We start from the raw sequence: 21,369 nt of genomic DNA, 5'->3' as shown, positions 1-21,369 counted from the left end.
TGTAAACTGCAACGTCACAAGCGAAAATAAAATATGAACTTACTCTTAGGATAAGATAAGAATTTTAAGGTATAAATCTCATTTGCAGACAAGGCATGAATTAAGTTAAAATAATTTAAATATAAGCATTTTTGAAGTATACAGTCTCATAACTGCAGCGATGTTTGCATACAAATTTTCATAACGCGCGTTACTCAATTTGTATGCACACACCGCTGCAGTTATGAGACTGTATACTTAAAAAAATCATGATTCAATGCTATATATATTGTTCTACAAAAATCAAATTGCGCTTTGTTAAAATCTGCGCTCGGTCCAACGGTCACACCGTTTACATATTACAAGAGGGTTCAAGTGAAAATATATCTGCTTAGCTTTATCGATAATCCGTCAAATATTTATGATCGTATGTGTCAGAAGACACGACAAATATCAATTGCCACTCCTCGGGACTTTCCGGCAAGCTCGGAAAAACACCGAGCTTGCCGGAAAGGCCCGAGAAGTTGCAATTGTCTACACGTAACAGCTGATAATCAATGTTAGTTGAAAGCTTTAATCAGAATTGACATATTTTTTAAGCGTTTTTGTGATTTCATTCTTATTGAACGTACGTAGACTGGCAATGCCTGTCTGACCTCATAATGCACGATATAGGACCAGTCTATCTCTTTCGTACGATAGAGACAGAGGACCAGTCTAAATTGAACGGTGTATAGCTATTTTGTTCCATGACATAATATACTATCAATCCGGAAAAAAATGGCGTTTCAAAAGGATGTCAGACATATTGTGACGATGTAGCCTTCCACCTTAAGATATGATGAAACTCTTTACATACAGTGGTAAAGTTTTCATTTAACGTTATTGATATTCAATTCAATGTATATAATGTAGTATATTTCTCAGACACACTAGGAAGTTAAATCTGTTCATGTTGTGTAACATCGATTAATCCATTATCATACACTGTTTATTTACTTTATCAGCTGTTTATTAGAGTTCGCTTATTCTTTTCCCATGGCTTTATCTGACTCAAACTTCCTCCAAGTGCCTTTGGTACAGTGTAAAAGAAGTGCAGTGATCTTGCACTGGGTTTCTAATGTAAAGGTCATAGCTTGCGTGTGTAACTATATCATTTTCAAAGGGGTCCGCATCTTGAATGGGGATCAAAGTAGACCGAAAACCCTTGGCTAGCGAAGATGAGGGGACCGTCCGATGTATAATTGTGTTTGCCGGGGGCGTTATTTTTGGTAAAATTTCTATGTGAATTGAATAAATTTGAATTTTTTTTAGAGGGGACCCCTCTAGAACCTATGGTGTTCCGATGGGGCCACTTCGACCTTCGCACTTTCGCCTTTAGTTCGAAGATGCAAGAGTGCGAAGTTGCGAAGGCGAAAGTGCGAGAGTGCGACGGCGAAGCGCGAAGATGCGATGGCGAAAGTGCGAAGATGCGAAGGAGCGATACTACTATCGCTCCTTCAACTTCGCACTTTCGCCTTCGCACCTTCGCACTTTCGCCTTCGCCTTTTTTATAGCATTCAGAAAGTCTCGGTCGATTACATAATTTGATGCAGGCGCCGTACTCGGCAAGGTTTTCTGATTAATCCATGATATTATTGGTACGCATGCGCTGGGCCCTTAGGCTTAATTTGAATGTTTATAAATATTTTAATGTGTACATGTGACATATATGTTCACCAGTGCTGGCTAAGCCCAATCATTATATACTCCAAATAAAATGTAATGCCCGTCATAATGTATGTACATATGCACTTCCAGACTCATGTCAATTACCAGCTGTGTGTTTACCGTGGATCAAACACAGTAACATTCTAATTTCATTATGCGACACTCCTTGCTCATGTATGGATCTAGAGGGGGAGAGGGGGTCCGTCCCCGGTAAATTCAATATTAATAACTTCACACATGCAGTAAAGGGGTAGAGAGGGTCCGGATCCCGTCCCCACGGAAAATTTAATTTTATTAACTATATATCATAAAATCTCCAAAATATGTCTCAGAACCCCCCCCCCCCCCGTAGAAAAAGTTATGGATCTGCGCAGGCTGTGGAAAATAAATTTTAAAAAGTTAATCGTCTGTCTTTTATGTCCGTTATTGGGCGTGAAGATGCGAAGGCGAGAGTGCGAAGTTGCAATGGCGAAGGAGCGATAGTAGTATCGCTTCTTCGCAATCGCAACTTCGCACTTTCGCCTTTGCATCTTCGCACTTTTGCTCCTTCGCCGTCGCATCTTCGCACTTTTGCCTTCGCAACTTCGCACTCTCGCACCTCTTGTAGACCCTCCTTATTGGATGAGAGGGTGTTTGAATCTTAGCCGACGTTTTATTTTTAAGTAAATCAGTTTTAAGACAAAATTATTAGATTTGAATATATATTTATTAAAAACGCTCTAGATAACGATCAAAATACATGAACGTAATGTTCATGTTCTGTACACATATAATAAAGCGCTAACACAGATATGAGATCATAATGTTAATGCTTGGAAAATAAACTAATAAAACAAACGAGATAAGTACAAAGTTAATTGTTGATTTGTAAGAGAATGAGGTTTTACATTATACATGTACTGATGTACCCTTTCAAATGTAAATTTCTTTTTATATGTTCGTATGCCATTTCAACATTTTGGGTGCAGGCGATTTATCAGGCATTGTACACTCTTGTCCTTTCTCCATACATGATTGCAAATATAATTTTATTGAAAAACAACATTCTTTCATCAAAGAATGGGTTTTCTTCCATAATTTTGTTAAGATAAAACTTGACTGTTAGGCAGTTTAATTTAATTTGTTGATGTTGCACACATTGCATAACAAAACTTCAAACTTTCACAAACACGATGCGGGGCGATCAGATATACCACACAAATAACTTTCTGTATATTGACAGGTACTTAAAAGATTAATAAAGCGCAATATGGATCCTAAGTGTAGCGCCCAAGATGTTGTACGATGCCATCTTTGTGAGACACCCCTCCCCCCACTACACTGTGACACGTGTCACCTAGATCTGTGCAAAGTTTGTGTTGGGGAGCATGTTCTGGATGATTCCAGAGACCATAAAATGGTTCCATTCAAACAGCGGGGAACAACTCCTATTTATCCAAACTGCCCAAACCATGACAAAAAGCAATGTGAATTTTACTGCAAGGAATGCATCGTGCCTGTGTGTTCCAGCTGCATTTTGACAAATTCACACAAGGGACACACTTTGCTTCCTTCACTAGATGCGATAGAGTCCAAACTAAAAGCTGTAGAAAAAGATGTTGATGAATTACAAAATTCAATCAACCCCAAGTACGAAGAAATTCTTTTGGAATTGGAGAAAGAAAAAGCTGATTTAGAAATCTATTACGGGAAACTGACAACAAATGCCACACAGATGGGCGAGGTCTTACATAAAGAAATCAACATTCTTGTAAACAAAAGGAAAACTGAAATAAACGAAATGAAAACCAAACATCTGGCTGTTCTAAGCCAACAAGAAGACAAAATTGAGAATACAGTCTCTGAAATCACACAAAGCATTGCCAATCTTAAGAAATTACTTGTTTCCAAAGATGTCTGCCTTGTATCTGAGAATAATTCAAAGAATGCACAATTTAGAAAACTGCCACCTAAATTAAAAGTATCCCTACCAAAATTTACATCTCTAGAAGTAAAAAGAGATCAGCTTACTGAACAGTTTGGTTCTCTGTCAGAAATATCTTTTACAGAAGAAAAACGTGGCAATATCATGCCAACCCAGGAAGTCCAGCCGTCATCCCCAAACAGGTAGGCATGTTGTGTCAAAATTTAGCTCTTATGACATCTATTTATTAACCGGGTTTTCCGAAGGAAAAATCCGGTTATTAAAATGGTGAAAATGGGGGTCGGGCGGGCGGGCGGGCGGGCGGCTGCCAAAAGGGTACCCTCATTGTACGGATAATTCCTCCTACAGTTTTCAAGATAGGAAGTTGTTCTTTTATAGATCAATTGTACATATATCAGAGGTGTGCATATTGCTTGGATTTTAATTTCCGATAATTTATGAAAAAAATACCAGCTTTTGAACTTAGTCACTTTTTGGCAAAATATTGCATATAGGGTACCCTCATGGTACGGATAACTCCTCCTACAGATTTCAAGATAGGAAGTTGTTCTTTTGCAGATCAATTGTACATATATCAGAGGTGTGCATATTGCTAGGATTTTGATTTCCGATAATTTATGAAAAAAATACCAGCTTTTGAACTTAGTCATTTTTTGGCAAAATATTGCATATAGGGTACCCTCATGGTACGGATAACTCCTCCTACAGATTTCAAGATAGGAAGTTGTTCTTTTGCAGATCAATTGTACATAGGGTATATCAGAGGTGTGCATATTGCTAGGATTTTGATTTCTGATAATTTATGAAAAAAATACAAGCTTTTGAACTTAGTCACTTTTTGGCAAAATATTGCATATAGGGGTACACCATTTCACTGGATATGGGTTGACATGGATTATGGATAAAGGTCACATAAAAGAAAACCCAGTTTGCTGTCACATTGACAGCTTTTTACTTGTTATTAGCTCATCAGAACCAAATGTTCAGATGACCTTTTCTAATCACCTGTTGTCCTACTCCGTCTCTCTGCCCGTCCATCTGTTTGTAAACTTTTTTTCATTTTTGACTTCTTCTCTAGAACCACTAGGTCAAATTTAACAAAACTTGGTACAAAGCATCCCATTAAAGGCGGATCCTAAATAGCTAAAATAACGTGCAAGACCCTATTAAAAAGAGAAATAATTGCAAAACAGTAAAAATAAGGTGTCTGTCTTTAAAAAAAAAACCCCTCTTAAGAACCACTGCACCAGGATTGCCAATATTTACACCAAAGCTTGTACAGTAAAACACGGTTATAGCGAACACGCTTATAATGAATTGACGCTTACAGCGAAGTGATTTTCATTCCCCTTGACTTTATTACATGTTGTAAACTTGACGGAAATAACGAATAACGCGTATAACAAAGCAAAATCGCCCGTCCCTGGCGCTTCGTTATAACCGTGTTTTACTGTACATGTATAGATAGTGAAGATTTGAAATTGTTAAAACAGTGACCCTTGGACTGAAACTGGGACTCAAAAGGGATGCAATCTTTAACATAGAAATATATAGGGACATTCTTAAAAATCTTCTCAAGAACTAAAATGCTACAATTTGTGAGAATACTATGCAAGCACTCTAAAATAGTGTAGAGTCTAAACTGTTAAAATCGTGACCTACGGACAAATACTCAGGGCCCAAAGAGGGGTTTAAAGTTAAGAATAGAAATATATTGGGGAAATGTTTAAAGTCTTCTTCGCAAGAACTACAGTGCTATAATTTGAAAGATACTAGCACTCTAAGATAGTGCAGATTCTAAAATTGTTAAAATCATGACCAGGACTAATACTCGGGGCCCCCAGAGGGATTCAAACCTAAACAAAGAAATATATTGGGGAAATGTTTAAAATCTTCTTTGCAAGGACTACAATGCTACAATTTGGAAGATAACTATACAAGCATCCGAAGATAGTGAAGAATCTAATTTGTTAAAATCGTGACCCCCTGACTGGTGTCTCAATAGGGATTCAAAGTCTGACATAGAAACACGAAAATGTTTAAAATTCTTCTTCTCAAGAATTCAAATGCTACAGGTTTTTTTTTAGATATTACCATGCAAGCGTCCTTAATTAGTGTAGATGCTAAATTGTTCAAATCATGACTCCAGACGAATATTGGGTTCCCTAAAGGGGTTCAAAGTTTAACATAGAATGTTATATAGGGAAAACTTAATAGTTAATATTAGAAAAACTGAAATAGAATGAATGATGCAAGGAACTTTTGTTCAGATTGGAGGAGTGGTCTATGGGCTTTTAGTTTAATAAGAGGATTTGTTCCCTAGTAATGAAACCGAGAAGTAGGAGGGTGGCGTACGTCTTAATTGTTATCTGTTGATCATTCGCTCCCACTCGGATAAGGTTAAAAAAATCATGTACAATTTTAGCTCACCGAGACAATGTCAGGGGGAGGGGTGTGCTAATATCCTTGGCGTCAACGTAAAGTCTCATATCTTAGTAGACGCTGATACCACACATGCAACTGCACTAAAATTGCATGGATATCAGACCATACTTAAGGAATAAACCGACTTGGGTGCTGAACCTAGTACATGTTAGTCATACATGTGGATTGCAAATGCTGTCCTGAGAAGGTTGAGGTATTTGGAGCAAGTTATGAGTTTTTGTAGAGGTGCCGTTTGGTGGTCAAATCTAAGTACATGTAATTACTAGTCTTAACTTCACTAAATTGCAATGATTAGGCCTTTTTTGATATTTATGCAATTAACAAGCTTTAATGCTGAATCTGGGCCAAATGATTTGAATGCTAAAGGAAGTTAGGTATTTGGAGCAAGTTCAATCAGATTAAAATCAGATCCTCGATCCGCTCCTTGTTTTTCTATTGTCGCTACACGATGATCTAAAGAAACCTAGCTTGAGGTCAACTGTTGAATTTTGTTTTGACCAATAAAATCGTCGGTTCCATTCTTCAATTACGTGTTTTGGAAGTTATGCTAATACAATCTCTGGATTCCATGAGGGCGTCTAATATCAACTTATGCTCCATTTCTAGCTCGCTGTGCCATCGCTTCGTTATATAACTTCATTTTTGTTTGTAACCTGAACCGTTCCTAACTCTTGCTCCGATTGGCTAATAAAATTAACTCATAAATTTTCTTAAATCAAAGTTCACCAGGAGGTATGGTGGCATATCTCTACCCCTTGTGTGGAAGTTATTAGTCCCCTACCGGTTTCAGCGGAGGGGACTCTAGCCTTCCTCTGCATCCGTCAGTCTGTCTGTCTGTCAGTCCGTCCGTCCGTCTGTCTGTCTGTCCCACTTCAGTTTTCCACACTTTTTTTCTTTATGCGTTTGAGGAATAATATGAAATTTGCTGAACAGCTTCAAATTGTCAAACTACAGATCAAGTTTACACTTTTGTAGCGTCTGGTTGACATATTTTCGAGAAAATTAATTTTTTATATTCCAATTGTTTAATGTTTCTAATAAACAAATAAGTTCTGTAAAATAGTGTCAAACATTGTGTTATAAGTTTAATCGACAGGGTTTTTAGCTCACCTGAGCTGAAAGCTCAAGTGAGCTTTTCTGATCACCCGTTGTCCGTCTGTCCGTCCGTCTGTCCGTCTGTAAACTTTTTACATTTTGATCTTCTTCTCTAAAACCACTTGGTTAAATTTAACCAAATTTGGCACAAATCATCCTTATAAGAAGGTGAATATAAATTGCAAAAATAAAAGGCCAGATTGTATTCAAAGCGGAGAAAACCTCGAAACTGTAAAAAAGGGGGGTGCATTTTTAAAAATCTTCTTCTCAAGAACTACTGAGTTAATCTTAACGTAATTTAGCATAAATCATCCTTAGGGAAAGGAAAATATAAATTGCAAAAATCATAGGCGATTTCTGTTCCAAATTTGAGATAATTGCGAAAATACTAATAAAGAATGGCTCGTTATTCCATATATCGTAGACTGGCAATTCATTGCGATAGACTGGTCTTATGACAGGCATCGCCAGTCTACCGCATCTCGAAAACGAGGTTTTTTGTTTGAAGCTGGCAGTTTGTTGTGCAACAGTTCATGTGCGAATATAATCTATGAAACATGGAAATAACATTGGTGCCGATTATTGTGAAGTAAATTGAGGTTAAATATTTCAACGCGTTGTCATTTTCATTTGTGAGGGTGGTTTTACCTTGTTTTGTTTTTTTCGTTTCATTTTGCTTTTTAACTTTTTAACAATCGCCTTGTATTTGGAACATAGACTTCGGTAAATAGGCAGTTGATTGTTTACCTGCGAAAATGATAAAATCTGATGCATTAACAACGTACTAAAGTGCATTTCCCTCTGTTTTTATTGTTTATTAATTTCTAATTGTGCCAACAAGGATCAAACAAGGGAGCGACTTTGGTTGAAATAATCGATTTTTGATCGGTAACTTCGCCGGAATTTCCTCCGAAAGAGAATTTGAAGTAGCCATGCATACATGCCAACTTTTGAAAATCTTCATGGGGGATTTTACGCGCGACAACATTTTCCTAGAAGGAAATTTGCGGCGTTTTGTCGTGTAATTGCTTTGCATAAACAATCAAACTCTTAAAGATTCAGCTATTTCTTTCTCTATTTATCATTTATCCTAATGTGTTCTCTTTCAAATGAAATCAAGAATAAACTACATAACTTTATTTTCACATATTTAATCAATCTTTAAAATCTCAACAAACAATAAATAGTATGGTATAGCAGCACAAAAAAGCAATAAGTTCTGCAACGAAGTTGGCCAACAGGACCTCTGCTCTCATGACATCTACAAAATTAAATGAATAATTATATTAAATATGAAAATGCATTTATGGGTCAAGTTGCTATATAAAGTGGTAGTGAAAGAAAGTATTTATAATTGTTTCCTGACTGAAATTTTTCTTATAAATATTATATATTAACTTCAAAAAATTAATTAATGGAAATTTAGTTACCTTCATCTTGCTCTAATTTTGATTTCACAAAGAAGTTGGAAGCAGCAGGTGTTGATTCTGGGATTTGATGCTGGCTTGATGGATTGCTGTTTTCATGTGCTTTATAACGTCATTCATTCCACCATGGTCTACCCTAAAATCCCTAAAAAAAATTGTTTTTTGTTACTCATAAAGTTGAACTTATCTATTCTTCTTGTAGATAATGTATTGGCTGTCAATCATGTGTATACAATAGAATATACCCTGTCAATTTTACGACCTCCTACCATATAGTCAATAAATATATTCAATTGTACTATATATAAGTTAAACATACCTATTGTACGGCAATATACATGGTTGTCATCCATTTACGATCCCAATAGCCTTCCCGAACATTGGGAATCTGCCTCCCACCTGCCGAGATATCGGGATAAAAGTTTCGTTTTCTTTGGTGGTGTAACCCCCATACTTGTCGATGTAAAAAGTGTTGCATTTTGCTACCCATCCCGATACTTCCCGATCAATTATTATCAAATCATGCTCCTCATTAGGTTTGCAAACACCCAGACACAGGTATCGTACAGTTAATTACACCAATTCACACATCCCCGATATACACACACGCAATACAGGTAAACAGCAATGGCGGTCATAATCCCGATTTTTGATTGGTTAGCGTAGACAAGCAGCGCGGGATTTAAAATTTTAGTTGGAAATCGGGACTTACTGTCATAAAAAGGGGTTCGATTTTTGGAGAATCGGGATTTTGGGGGTATTTTCAGGCACGTAGCATCAGGGGGGGGGGCCAGGGGGGCCTGGCCCCCCCACTTTTTCTCGCAGCAAGTAATTTTTTAATATTTACATATAAAAAATTGTATTATCATGGAGTTGGCCCCCCCACTTTTTTTGGAGTATGTAAAAAATTAAAATGAAAATAAAGAAATTAGGATTGAAATTGAAGTTATATATTACACCAGCCCCCCCCCCCCCCCGGATTAGGATTTTGAAGATTTCTGGAAAGTCTTTTTTTTTTTTTTTTTTTTTGCTTGTCAAGATTTTTTGGATGAGCCTGGCCCCCCCACTTTCAAAAACGATGCTACGTGCCTGATTTTGGCAATCCCGATCGGGATATCGGGATTTGTATTTTTGACGACGTAAAATCGGAGAATTTCGCAAAAATCGGGATAGTTGGCATGTATGGCCCATGTATTCCGAGTACATAATCGTGTAAATTAAATCCAAAGACAATAAAAAGATGTTTATGAATTTAAAAGGACGTTTTCACAGCCTCAGTTAGACCATGTTGTGATTAATCACCCGCGACTGTCTTATCTTTAGAGGTTATAAATACGGGTGATGCAAACACATATACCGTGCATTGAAAATTACAATCGATAATCATTACATTTCTTGTTGATACTACAGTTAGAAGGTAACTTGTAATTATTTAATAACTCTGCCAAATAATGCAAAACCGTTTGTTTACAGTTATCTTCAAAACTAAAAACTGTTGTAATTGGGTCATAGGGTAGGATAATCCGAGATTCCTCTGACTCTAACCCCCGCTTTTATATTGGGACGCACAAGGGTAGGACTAATTTCTCCAAAATACACAGTGCATAAACTAATTTTGTGTCACCTGGCTAACTCAATTACAAAACATTTTATCTATAATTCATTAAAAAAATGAAATTAAACAAATTGGATAAGTTTTTAAAAGTTGCCTATAATTCTACGACTGACGCTGAAATGTTTGTTGATCATTGGAATTGTCTTGCTTAACATTATATACTTGTGTACAGAAAAATCAAAAGGATGATGTGCTATAACTACTTTCTGGGGTCCTTTCTCATTTGATAAATTATTTGAAATCTGCAACAGTTTTGGTATTTTTCAAACGAGTAAATAAAAACTTCTTTTAAACAGTTCTGACACATTATAATTATGAGGATATCCGTGCATTATCATTATTTTAAAGAAAATATTGCAGCAGAAAATCATCTTGGTTTGTAGCCGTTTGTTGTTTTTGAGGAAATATGAAATAATTAATGGGCCTTTAGTACAGAACTGATACCTGTATGCCTGACAATACATTAAATTATATAGCTTTTTTACACATCATGTGACAACATTTTCCAGTCAAATGTTTTCATCGATCAAGTGAGTAAGGATATAAAACGTCACACAAGTTTACATCAGGTAAAAAATTATTTAAGGGAAAACCAATTAAGTTTTTTACTGTAGCCTTAGCGACTTTTGATACAGAGTTCAAACACTGCGTACTGCCCCAAACAGAAAAAATAGCCTACGGGATCATATCAATGGCTTGTGTGTAAATCATGGTTTTGAGATGATTTCGGTATAGGAAAATTTCACATGCAAATGAGTTAATGGATCATGATTCTCGGGTGATCTGTTAAACTAAACAAATTGCAAGAAAACCATGGTCCTGGTATGATCTATTGTAACTAACAACTCATATCAAAACCATGGTTCTGGTATGATCTGTTGTGACTAACAACTCGTATCAAAACCATGGTCCTGGTATGATCTGTTGTAACTAACAACTCGTATCAAAACCATGGTCCTTGTATGATCTGTTGTAACTAACAACTCATATCAAAACCATGATCCTTATATGACCTGTTAAAGGACAATTATACAATAATTTCTTAAAGAAAAAAATGACCACCTAATTAATATTTTGCAACAGACAATTATATACTTTTAATATTTGAAATACATTGTCAATTACCAAATATGAAAAATAGTAGGCCTATACATATATGTCACATGAACTGTATCATTAAGCCAATATAATCTGAATTAGAACGCAGGATCAAAGTCTTCCATAATTTAGATGATAATTATACTGTTATTTCAAACTCTTCTAGCAATTATTACATGAATTGTTCAAATTAAAATATCATGTATGCATTTCAAAACCTAGCTGCAGGTCTGTAGCTCCCGGTCTGAACTAATGATACATGTACATCCATGCATTAGTTGCTAATGCTTCACTTAATAAATCACTTGATAGTGTAATGTAAATTAGTCTTTATAAAATATTATTTACCTCAAGTGAATAAGAATATATTTGTCACATTAAAATTCATCATTGTATATATTTAGTTTCGTATTTTAACTTAACCACATATCCCGTGGTGAGCCCCTTAGTATTTTAGTCTTACGTATTTGTAAATACCCATATTGAACCTCAGTTCACCGGGCCTTAAACCCGCCAGTCCGTGCAGTATCAGTTTGGACGCGGCAGTCCAGAGGGAAGGACGCACTTATACTTCTCTCGTGCATACCATCCAGTCACTATGTATTTTGTTAATTGAAATAGCTGTGTGCTAACTCTGAAGTGAACCTTGTACTGGCTTTTTCTGAGGTGAGGTTTATTAATTGTCAATTTTATCGTCATTTCGTTCATTACTGTTCTAAAACACCCAGTCATGGTATTCCAATCGTTTTTATGCTTATTTGTTACGTTTGAATTTAAATGTCTATGTTTAGATACACGTGTTTGAATCTATTATAAGTATGGCGGACTATTATAGTCATATTCCTTTTGTAGTCATGAGTAGTATTATGCAACACTGCATTTAAGTAATTGAGTTAGTATTTTGTGAGTGTAAAAGCTAACATGCTTTATAGTAAGTCTTCTGTAAGACTGTGTATCAGTATTTTGTGTGTAATAAGCGTCTATGCTAAGTGTGTCATTCATGGCCGTATAGCCTGTAAGTAAAGTATGGTGCGTATTGGTGTAAAAGCCACAGTTGCTTTTGTTATGTACTTAATGTGTTTGTGTACTATGTTGGCGCAGGTCCCTTGTTCCATCTTTTGTGTAAACCACTTTCATCGATGGTGGCCGAGTATTGGTGTCGTCTTGTGTAGACCAAGTGGCCAGTAGAGAACATTGTCTATTGGAGGACCTCACCAGTCCATTCTTGTCAAGACCAAGTGGCAATAGACAACAGTGGAGGACCTTACCAGTTCCCATACTAGGACAATTACTTTCAATGTGTATCAATTCAAACTATATTAAATATGTAAAAACAATGTAAAAATATTGTCTTAGTCTTTGTCTTAGAGTAAATATAAATTTTAGTTAATTCCGCTCGAAAATCTGTGACAATATTCCCCCAAAATACTTCCATAAAGTCACTTTATATATATGCCAAGATAGAGCAAGATGCCCAACAATAACAAATTTTCCTGACATGTACATCACATTTAGGCTCCAAGATGAACATTCAAAATTTGCAACTCAACTTCCTGTTATGCAGAAATCTTAATTCTTAGTGGTCAGTTTATCTGGCAATTAACGAATCATTTCAAACGCATGCTCTGTTGCCTTCTAAGATAATAGCACATACCAGAATCACAAGAAAATCATAGCAGACTCAAAACCAAGAAACAAACCACATCAGGATCATACTTCCTTATTTGTCACCTATGATTTGGGTATGATTCATTTAGTGGATCATGTCTAAATCATAGAACAAAATCATGAATTTGTGAGTTGGATATGATTTTTAAGTGATTTTGATATGATTTCTTAAGAAAAATTTTTGTTTGGGCATGCCTTCCAGACTAGCTGGCGATTCTCTGTCCGTCAATCTTTGTTAACTTTCACATATGAGATATCAGCTGTGAAAATGAAATGTATCTCATCTGCATGGTATATTCAGTAATGCCAGAAGAAAGTGTTTTTTGATGTGGATGCAGAACATGGTATACGTTGTTATTTGCTATGGAGATCAATCTGTCTCTTGGTGACGATCTTCCTGCACCCAACACGGAACTGCATCCAATGGAGTAATTCTGACGTCCTGGTGGTGACAAACTGACTGCTCCCAACAATCATCAGAGTCGGTGATACGTTTTACTTTTATGACCTAGCTACCAAAATCTGTAAAAACTCTTGTGCCAAGGCTGACCATAAACTCTCATTACTTTTAGTGCCATCTTTTCTGCGAAGTGTAAGGCTGACATTAGATGTAGATGCCTCGGTTGAGGAAGGTGTTAAAACAACATGCAGAGATGGGTCGGTTTTCTTCTCCATAAAAAAAGGAGTGTGGCTGCTCTTGTTCACACCGATTGGTGTGGCATATAATTAATTGTTCAATGGCGGACTACAAAAGAGGTAGCCAAACGTAATGACGAGGGATTTGTTTAGTTCTTATTAATTATTGAGAGCACTTCTGCAGGCAACGCAAAAAACACAGTCACTAATGCTTGTCAATCAAGCAGACTGCATGGATGCTCCCTCCCTTTGCAACCTAGTGGTTTCAAGAAAGGTTGAGGCCTAGTAATTTAAGTCAATAGACAGATATATATTAGGGACTTTGTGTAAAGTGAAAGTAGATTTATTGTCAACTGTATAGATATTAATGGAATTATGCAATGTAGGCAATTTTTTTGCATTGTATGAATCTTGCTGTTCGTATCAATTGTGCAGAAATATAAAAAAGTGGATATGAATTGATATTAATCAATGGAACATGCTGTGATGATTAAACGATAGAAGTGTCAAAGGACTTCCAGATTTTCCGGAGTTTGGAGGAAGTTTAGCGCAAACAGTCTCGTTCATGCTGTCGGCTGTTTGCCTTTTTGCTTGGTGATGTAACTGTGCAACTGACTTGTCATGTACACATCTCTTGTTGTCTGTCATTCTGTGAACCCAAATTAATGTTGTGAAGAGTTTATTATAAGTTAGTTCTCAACTTGGGTTGCATGTTTTTGTAAGATGATGGTGTTGACCGAAAAACACTATTGCTTGAACAGATAGATGATTGGTTGTTAAGAAAAAAATTAGATAAATTTTTTTTTTTAATGTTTTCTATTCAATGAGGTGACAAACCATTTGATGAAAGGCCATTTTCCTAATGGCAGACCATTTGTTTTTCTAGAATAATTTCCAATTTTGACATCATGGAAATGACTTTGCTTAAAGAAACTTTTTAATATATCAATATTACATTACTTAAGGTTATCATGGTTTTAAGTTATTGAATAAACTATTTGGGACCCCCACCCCAGAACCAGTACTTCTTAAGTAATCATATGTAATGGGCTTGAATAGTATTTCAGACCTCCCAAAAACCAATACATTGTATGTGTTAGCATTATTATATTATTCATAGGAATCATGATTAGTAAATTAATCAACTTGGTTTGTATTTCAGAACCAATGACATCATTGTGAAGGTCAATGAGGTTGATGTGTCAGAGGCCACACACTCCGAGGCAGTGGACGCTCTCAAGCAGGCTGGTACCCGGGTAGTGCTGGTACGTATTGCTACTGAGAACCCTGGTGTAATTACCTCGCCTTTTCAAATTCTCAGATCAGATTAGTCTGAAATTGCTCCTATCAAGAGTCTGGGATCTCTTGTATTTTTATCCGTCTTCGTCAGCCATTAGGTCTGACCAACACAGGTCTAGAATCACACTTCTTGTCTTCAAAGAAAATCTTTGTTTTTTACCCAGGATCTGAGAATTCTAATGCTTTGATACCCACCCACCCACCCCTACCTTTGTCAGCTCAATGATAATAGGTAGAGAATCATAGAATTAAAACTTTTGAGACAGAATATCCTTGCTTTTACCTAAAATATACTTTCCTAGATTTACACAATCATTTATAGTTCATTTTTTATGATGGTTGATTTTTATGGGGATCTGAGTTAATGTGTTTTTAACTCTATTTTTGTAATTTGTGTCAAACTTTTGAACCAGCTAGATGAAAAACAGAATGCTTCTTTGGTGGTCCTGTAGCTCACAAGTAACTTGTGTGTAAGGTTTTAGGTCATTGAGAAAGGTCAAGGTCAAAATAAATGTAATAGCAAACAAATGTGCATTGCCTGTTGTTACTGTTCTGATGTCTCCTCAGATAATATTAAGCTCATTGGGACTAAATTTAATGTGTGACATCTCTTGTTGAGACGAGGCAAAAAGGATTTATTTTCAAGACCCCCTCCTCCCAGAGGGGAGAGAAAGAAAGAGAGAAGTAAATAAAAAACCAAAATCACAATAAATTATTAAGTTTTAAGTTAACATATGAATTACTTACTCATTTTATCAAAATCAACAGACATTTACCATTATAATAAGAGTATCTGGCATTTGTAGGGATAGTCATAGAAATCATCATCTATTGGGTTTCCTAAGTAGACCAAAAGGACCGTGCCCTGAGCTATCAGCACAAAGACAAATATCACACTTAATAATGCATCATGTTTTGGCAGCTATGCTTGAAAAATGACAAACAAACCGATCTGCACCGAGTACACAATATCATCAGTACGACAAATATTCAATTTGCACTCGAGGTCAGATAAAAAAAAAAATCAATTCATACCACGGAGACAATTTCATTATCTTCATAATAGCAAATTATTGGTTTTTAAGTTAGTGTCTTTTTACTTATCAATTTCTGTAAGCAATAAAGAAGTTGAAAGTGATAACAAAACAAAAGACAGATGTCAATCTACCCATTCAGGCATTGCTATTATAAAGATGTGTTAAACCATGACTTAACGAGGCCGCGTCTAGTACAGAACGAGTACGCACGCATTCGCGCAGCGTTTCATTTGTAATATGACGTCATCTTTTTGCTTTGTTGACGCCATGGCGTGATAGTTTCAACTGCAGACATTCAGCGAAATTTATTGAAAATAGATCGTTTGATGCGTAAAATTGATATTATATTGTGGAATAAACATAAATGTCTCGAAGTATAAGCTATATTCGGGCTCGGGTCGAAGTCGTAAAGAGGGTTCAACAAGCCTAGCCCTCTGTCACATTTTCTTAACCCGCCTAAATATAGCTTAATTCATATATTTCAAGACAGTAACCATGTATCTTATATAAATGACCCTTAATATGTGATGTGATATATTTATTTATTACTTAAATATGTCTGAATGATTTAATAATATTATAAAGATCACCATTTCCGTTTTTGTCAAATATAAAATAGCCTTTATCTGACAAACTGGGAAATTGGGCATACAAAAAACAACTTTGATAAGACCCCTGGAACAAACCAGGAGGTAAAAGTTTTTTTTTATTTGAAAAATTTGATGCCTTTTAGCACTAACTTTAATATGTAGAACAGAAAAAGAAATCCCTAGGGCAGAAGTTTAAAAAAAATGTAGAAAATGTGCAAAATTGATACATTTCAAGCAAAATCCCATAGGGTCCTATGTTAAAAATTAACAAACTTTGAGATGGCCCCTTAAACAAACGGTGTGGTAAATGTCTTATTTTTCTATCTTAAAATAATGAATATATCAATAGAAATTCAGGTAAAAAATTTCATTCAAAAATCTAGGGCAGAACAAATTAGACCCGGCCTCGTTAAGTGCAGATAATGAGGAAAACCGAAACAACAATAACCCCAAAAAATTCTCCAAAGTTGGTGGTTGAAGGGAGGTTCCGTGAATGATCGATAGTAAATATGAAGAGATAAGGTCATCTCATAATTGATACTGTGGATACTAATAAAATAAAAAACATATTGGAAGATAACTCAATCTGCCACTGCTGTGAGAGAGGGACTAGCGGGCTTGGTGTGCAGTTAAGTCGGGTCTGTTTTATTAAATTGTGCAATGTTAATGTCCTACCGGACTGTTATTGTAGGGGTTTAAATCGTTGGTCTTTTCATTAAACCAACCAATGGTAATCAACTTTGTAATTAACAAGGGTTACAGTTCTTATACAAAGTGAGGTTTGGTACCACCTGTATTTGGTATACTGTAGTTTAGTTTGTCAGCCTGATCCAGCTTGTCTGCATCTTATGATGCACACACATCTGTCACAGATTTCATTACCAATATTTGATACAGGCTCTTGTTATATAAAGTACAGTAAAACACGGTTATAGCGAACACGCTAATAATGAATTGACGCTTACAGCGAAGTGAATTTCATTCCCCAAGGCTCTATTTCATGTTGTAAACTTGACGAATTACGCTTATAACGAAGTAAAATTGCCCGTCCCTGGGACTTCGTTATAGGCGTTTTTTACTGTACTTTCTTTTTGTTTTTATGTCAACAGAGACTGAATCTTTTAAGGTTTCTTTTTTCTTGTTTAAAGTTTTTCTTTTGTCATATTGATGTCAGGCTTGAAAAGGTATAAAATACACGACAGTTTGCTATTAACTGATCAGAGACATAGCCACTGTTTTATTTTAGGGGATAGATAAAAGGATCGCCACTGTTTTATTTTTGGGTATAGATAAAAGGATCAGTTGTACTTCTGTAGACAAACTGTTTAAAACTGAGTGTTATATTTTACATTTTTCAGCATGTGAAAAGGCTGAAAGCACCAACAGAGAATGTTTTAGAAATTCAACTTATTAAATCCAATAAAGGTAATTAATGTATGTTAATTAGAATAAATGTTTTAGGGAGATACACATGATTTGTAAGATTTGATCTTTGATTTAAAATCAGCTAAAATCAACCTCTATTTTTGTGTCAATTTCCATGTGCATTGCATAAAACTGTAAATTGTTGTATACATGTATTTTCAGAATGCTTTCATCAGTATAAATGGTAATCACTTATTATAAGACTTTCAGACTTTTCCTATTTGAATGCAATGGAAAGTTTAAAAAAAACTAGGGCTCTCACACAACACTGGGCAAGAGTTGTCAATTTTGAAAATATTAGAAACATTTTGGTAAATATTGGAACATTCATTTTATTGGCAGGTGAAAGTTTTGTTTGTAACTTTATTTCAGTTATGTCTTTCTAAATTGGGAAGGGGATAGTGGGGTTTTTTTTTTGGAGGGGGAGGGAGGGGGTTAGTGACGATTAGGGTTTAAAGTGGTAAGGGACACCTGACGATATTAATGTGGGTAAAAATACTTAATAATCAAAATACTCTCACCATTTTAGAATTTTCAGATTTACAATACTTGATTAAAAAATATGTTTTTAAAAATTTGGAAAGGTGAAAATAATAAAAGCCCCAGAAGGATTCAAACTCATGACTTACGGATTCATAGATAACGCTCTTAACCATTGTGCTACGCTGTTGGGTAACAATATGGGGAAAGAAAAGATTGATCGAAGTAATAATTGATTTTATTGTACATTTCGATTGGAAATATGTCACAATATGATGGTGTCCAATACCAACTTAAATGAACCCATTTGCTTTGGTTTAAAAAAAAAAGTGACTCGAAAGTGGTAATCAGGAATAAAGCCTTCAACAACCCCAGGCATGGACATTTGAGAGCCCTGTAAACACAACTCACTACCTAACCATTCTCTGCATGCCTCAACACTGCATGGTACTTTCTTGTCTTTACTGCAGGCCTTGGATTCAGCATAGCAGGGGGTATCGGAAATCAACACATTCCAGGAGACAATAGAATATTTGTCACCAAAATCATTGAGGGAGGGGCTGCAGAACAGGATGGACGGCTAGCAGTGGGGGACAGTCTTATTGCTGTAAGTGGAATCAGAGGGACATTTAAAGACAATAATTATAAGGAGGCTTGGTAGTCAGTCAAATCCACTTTAAAATCATTGAGATGATTTTTTAGCCATAACGATCATTTAGTATAGAAAAAGGAAAATTCCTTACATTTTAGCCCTAAAATTTAAGCATTTTCCTAAAACTTATTCAAAGCTCTTCTAATAAAGGAGATGAATATAGTTTAAAAATGGCAACAACGAATTAGCCTCTCGAAACATTAAGAGTTGTTTACCAAGATGAAAACTATAAAACAAACATATTTGCATTGAATCAAGCAAAAAATGTATAATTAGATAAATATGACCCATTAAATAATCTGCTACAGGTGAATGAAGCAAACCTTGACAATGTGACACATGAGGAAGCTGTGGCTGCACTGAAGGCCACACAGGAGGTTGTGAACTTGACCATTGCCAAGCCATCCTACATACCAGACAATGTCAGTCAGGATCAGGGAACGCCTCCATGTAAGTCTCTCTACTCACCCCCTTACCATGTAAGCTTCTTCACCCCCTGTAAGTGACTGCTCTCCCCTTATTTTCTCACTCTTTAAGTTTTTCTGTCAGCTTTTAGTCTCTACCCCCTGTAAGTTTTTCTACCCCCTGTAAATTTCTTTTGATGTAAGTCTCTGAACCCCTGTAAGTTTCTTCACCACTCTGTAAATCCCCCCCCCCCCCTTCTGTAAGTCTCTGTACTCCTGCTGGTCTCTCCCCCCTGTATGTCTCTCCACTCTTGTATGCTTCTCCTGTAAGTCTCCAATCCTATAAGTCTCTTTACCCCCTGTAAGTTTCTCCTGTAAGTCTCTCTTCCTCCTGTAACTTTCTGTCCTCTATAAGTTTCTCCCCCACCCACCCCCCGGAAGCCTCTCCACCACTTTAAGTCTTTCTACTGTCCCTGCAAGCCTTTTGAACAGGGACTCCACTGTTACCTCTGCCCCTCTAAATTTGCTCACCAACTTCCATAGAGATGGGATTTGATACAAGATACAGTGTGAAATAAAGCAGTGCCTCATTGTATCACTTGGACTGACATCTATCTACCTCAGTTATTGCATAGAGTATTCATACAATATATTTTTTTTTAATTCTCTAGAAGCATATTAATTATAAATGCTGATGGGTTTGTAATTACCAGCCTAATGTAGTTTCATGAAATATGATCTATATTCATGTTGAAATGCTTGCCAACCATTTATACAAAGTATCAAATGACTCTGGTCTTAAAAAAATAAAAAATGAAAAAACAATGGTAGGTAGCTCTCCATTCCCCTTTCATTTATAAGTAAGCAAATTTTCCCACCAGCCACGCAATGTACTTATTCTTTTATGGAAATGATAATGATATTTAGATTGGAAATATGTTACAATAAGATGGTGTCCAATACCAACTTAAAGAACCCATTTGCTTTGGTTTAAAAAAAAAAAGTGACTCGAAAGTGGTAATCAGGAATAAAGCCTTCAACAACCCCAGGCATGGACATTTGAGAGCCCTGTAAACACAACTCACTACCTAACCATTCTCTGCATGCCTCAACACTGCATGGTACTTTCTTGTCTTTACTGCAGGCCTTGGATTCAGCATAGCAGGGGGTATCGGAAATCAACACATTCCAGGTGACAATGGAATATTTGTCACCAAAATCATTGAGGGTGGGGCTGCAGAACAGGATGGACGGCTAGCAGTGGGGGACAGACTTATTGCTGTAAGTGGAATCAGAGGGATATTTAAAGACAATAATTATAAGGAGGCTTGGTAGTCAGTCAAATCCACCTTAAAATCATTGAGATGATTTTTTAGCCATAACGATCATTTAGTATAGAAAAAGGAAAATTCCTTACATTTTAGCCCTAAAATTTAAGCATTTTTCTAAAACTTATTCAAAGCTCTTCTCATAAAGGAGATGAATATAGTCTAAAAATGGCAACAACGAACTAGCCTCTCGAAACATTAAGAGTTGTTTACCAAGATGAAAACTATAAAACAAACATATTTGCATTGAATCAAGCAAAAAATGTATAATTAGATAAATATGACCCATTAAATAATCTGCTACAGGTGAATGAAGCAAACCTTGACAATGTGACACATGAGGAAGCTGTGGCTGCACTGAAGGCCACACAGGAGGTTGTGATCTTGACCATTGCCAAGCCATCCTACATACCAGATAATGTCAGTCAGGATCAGGGAACGCCTCCATGTAAGTCTCTCTACTCACCCCCTTACCATGTAAGCTTCTTCACCCCCTGTAAGTGACTGCTCTCCCCTTATTCTCTCACTCTTTAAGTTTTTCTGTCAGCTTTTAGTCT

The 21,369-nt window shown here is 36.1% G+C and overlaps 1 protein-coding gene and 1 long non-coding RNA gene across 4 annotated transcripts in view; both read left to right on the top strand.

Annotated features, from left to right (window-relative positions):
* Window positions 1-540: 540 nt before the first annotated feature.
* The window catches only part of LOC109617882 (uncharacterized), a 38,131-nt gene continuing 17,302 nt past the window's right edge, over window positions 541-21,369 (top strand). The window contains exons 1-8 of one of the 3 annotated variants that reach the window (XM_066069544.1): window positions 541-842; window positions 2,912-3,795; window positions 14,760-14,862; window positions 17,882-17,948; window positions 18,899-19,035; window positions 19,389-19,530; window positions 20,629-20,765; window positions 21,119-21,260. In XM_066069544.1, the coding sequence (XP_065925616.1) occupies window positions 2,939-3,795; window positions 14,760-14,862; window positions 17,882-17,948; window positions 18,899-19,035; window positions 19,389-19,530; window positions 20,629-20,765; window positions 21,119-21,260 (1,585 nt within the window). In that variant the 5' untranslated portion in view covers window positions 541-842; window positions 2,912-2,938. The remainder of the gene's footprint in view (window positions 843-2,911; window positions 3,796-14,759; window positions 14,863-17,881; window positions 17,949-18,898; window positions 19,036-19,388; window positions 19,531-20,628; window positions 20,766-21,118; window positions 21,261-21,369) is intronic. The other 2 variants (XM_066069546.1, XM_066069545.1) reach the window with 2 other exon arrangements.
* LOC117688793 (uncharacterized) lies at window positions 10,852-12,638 on the top strand. Its single transcript, XR_010708666.1, has 2 exons — window positions 10,852-11,959; window positions 12,395-12,638. It is a non-coding gene; the product is annotated as an uncharacterized lncRNA (long non-coding RNA).

The sequence above is a fragment of the Magallana gigas genome, chromosome 8, assembly GCF_963853765.1.
Source record: "Magallana gigas chromosome 8, xbMagGiga1.1, whole genome shotgun sequence".
Taxonomy (NCBI): domain Eukaryota; kingdom Metazoa; phylum Mollusca; class Bivalvia; order Ostreida; family Ostreidae; genus Magallana; species Magallana gigas.
The sequence above is the reverse complement of the archived record's forward strand: the minus strand, read 5'-3'. Positions and strand labels throughout refer to the sequence as shown.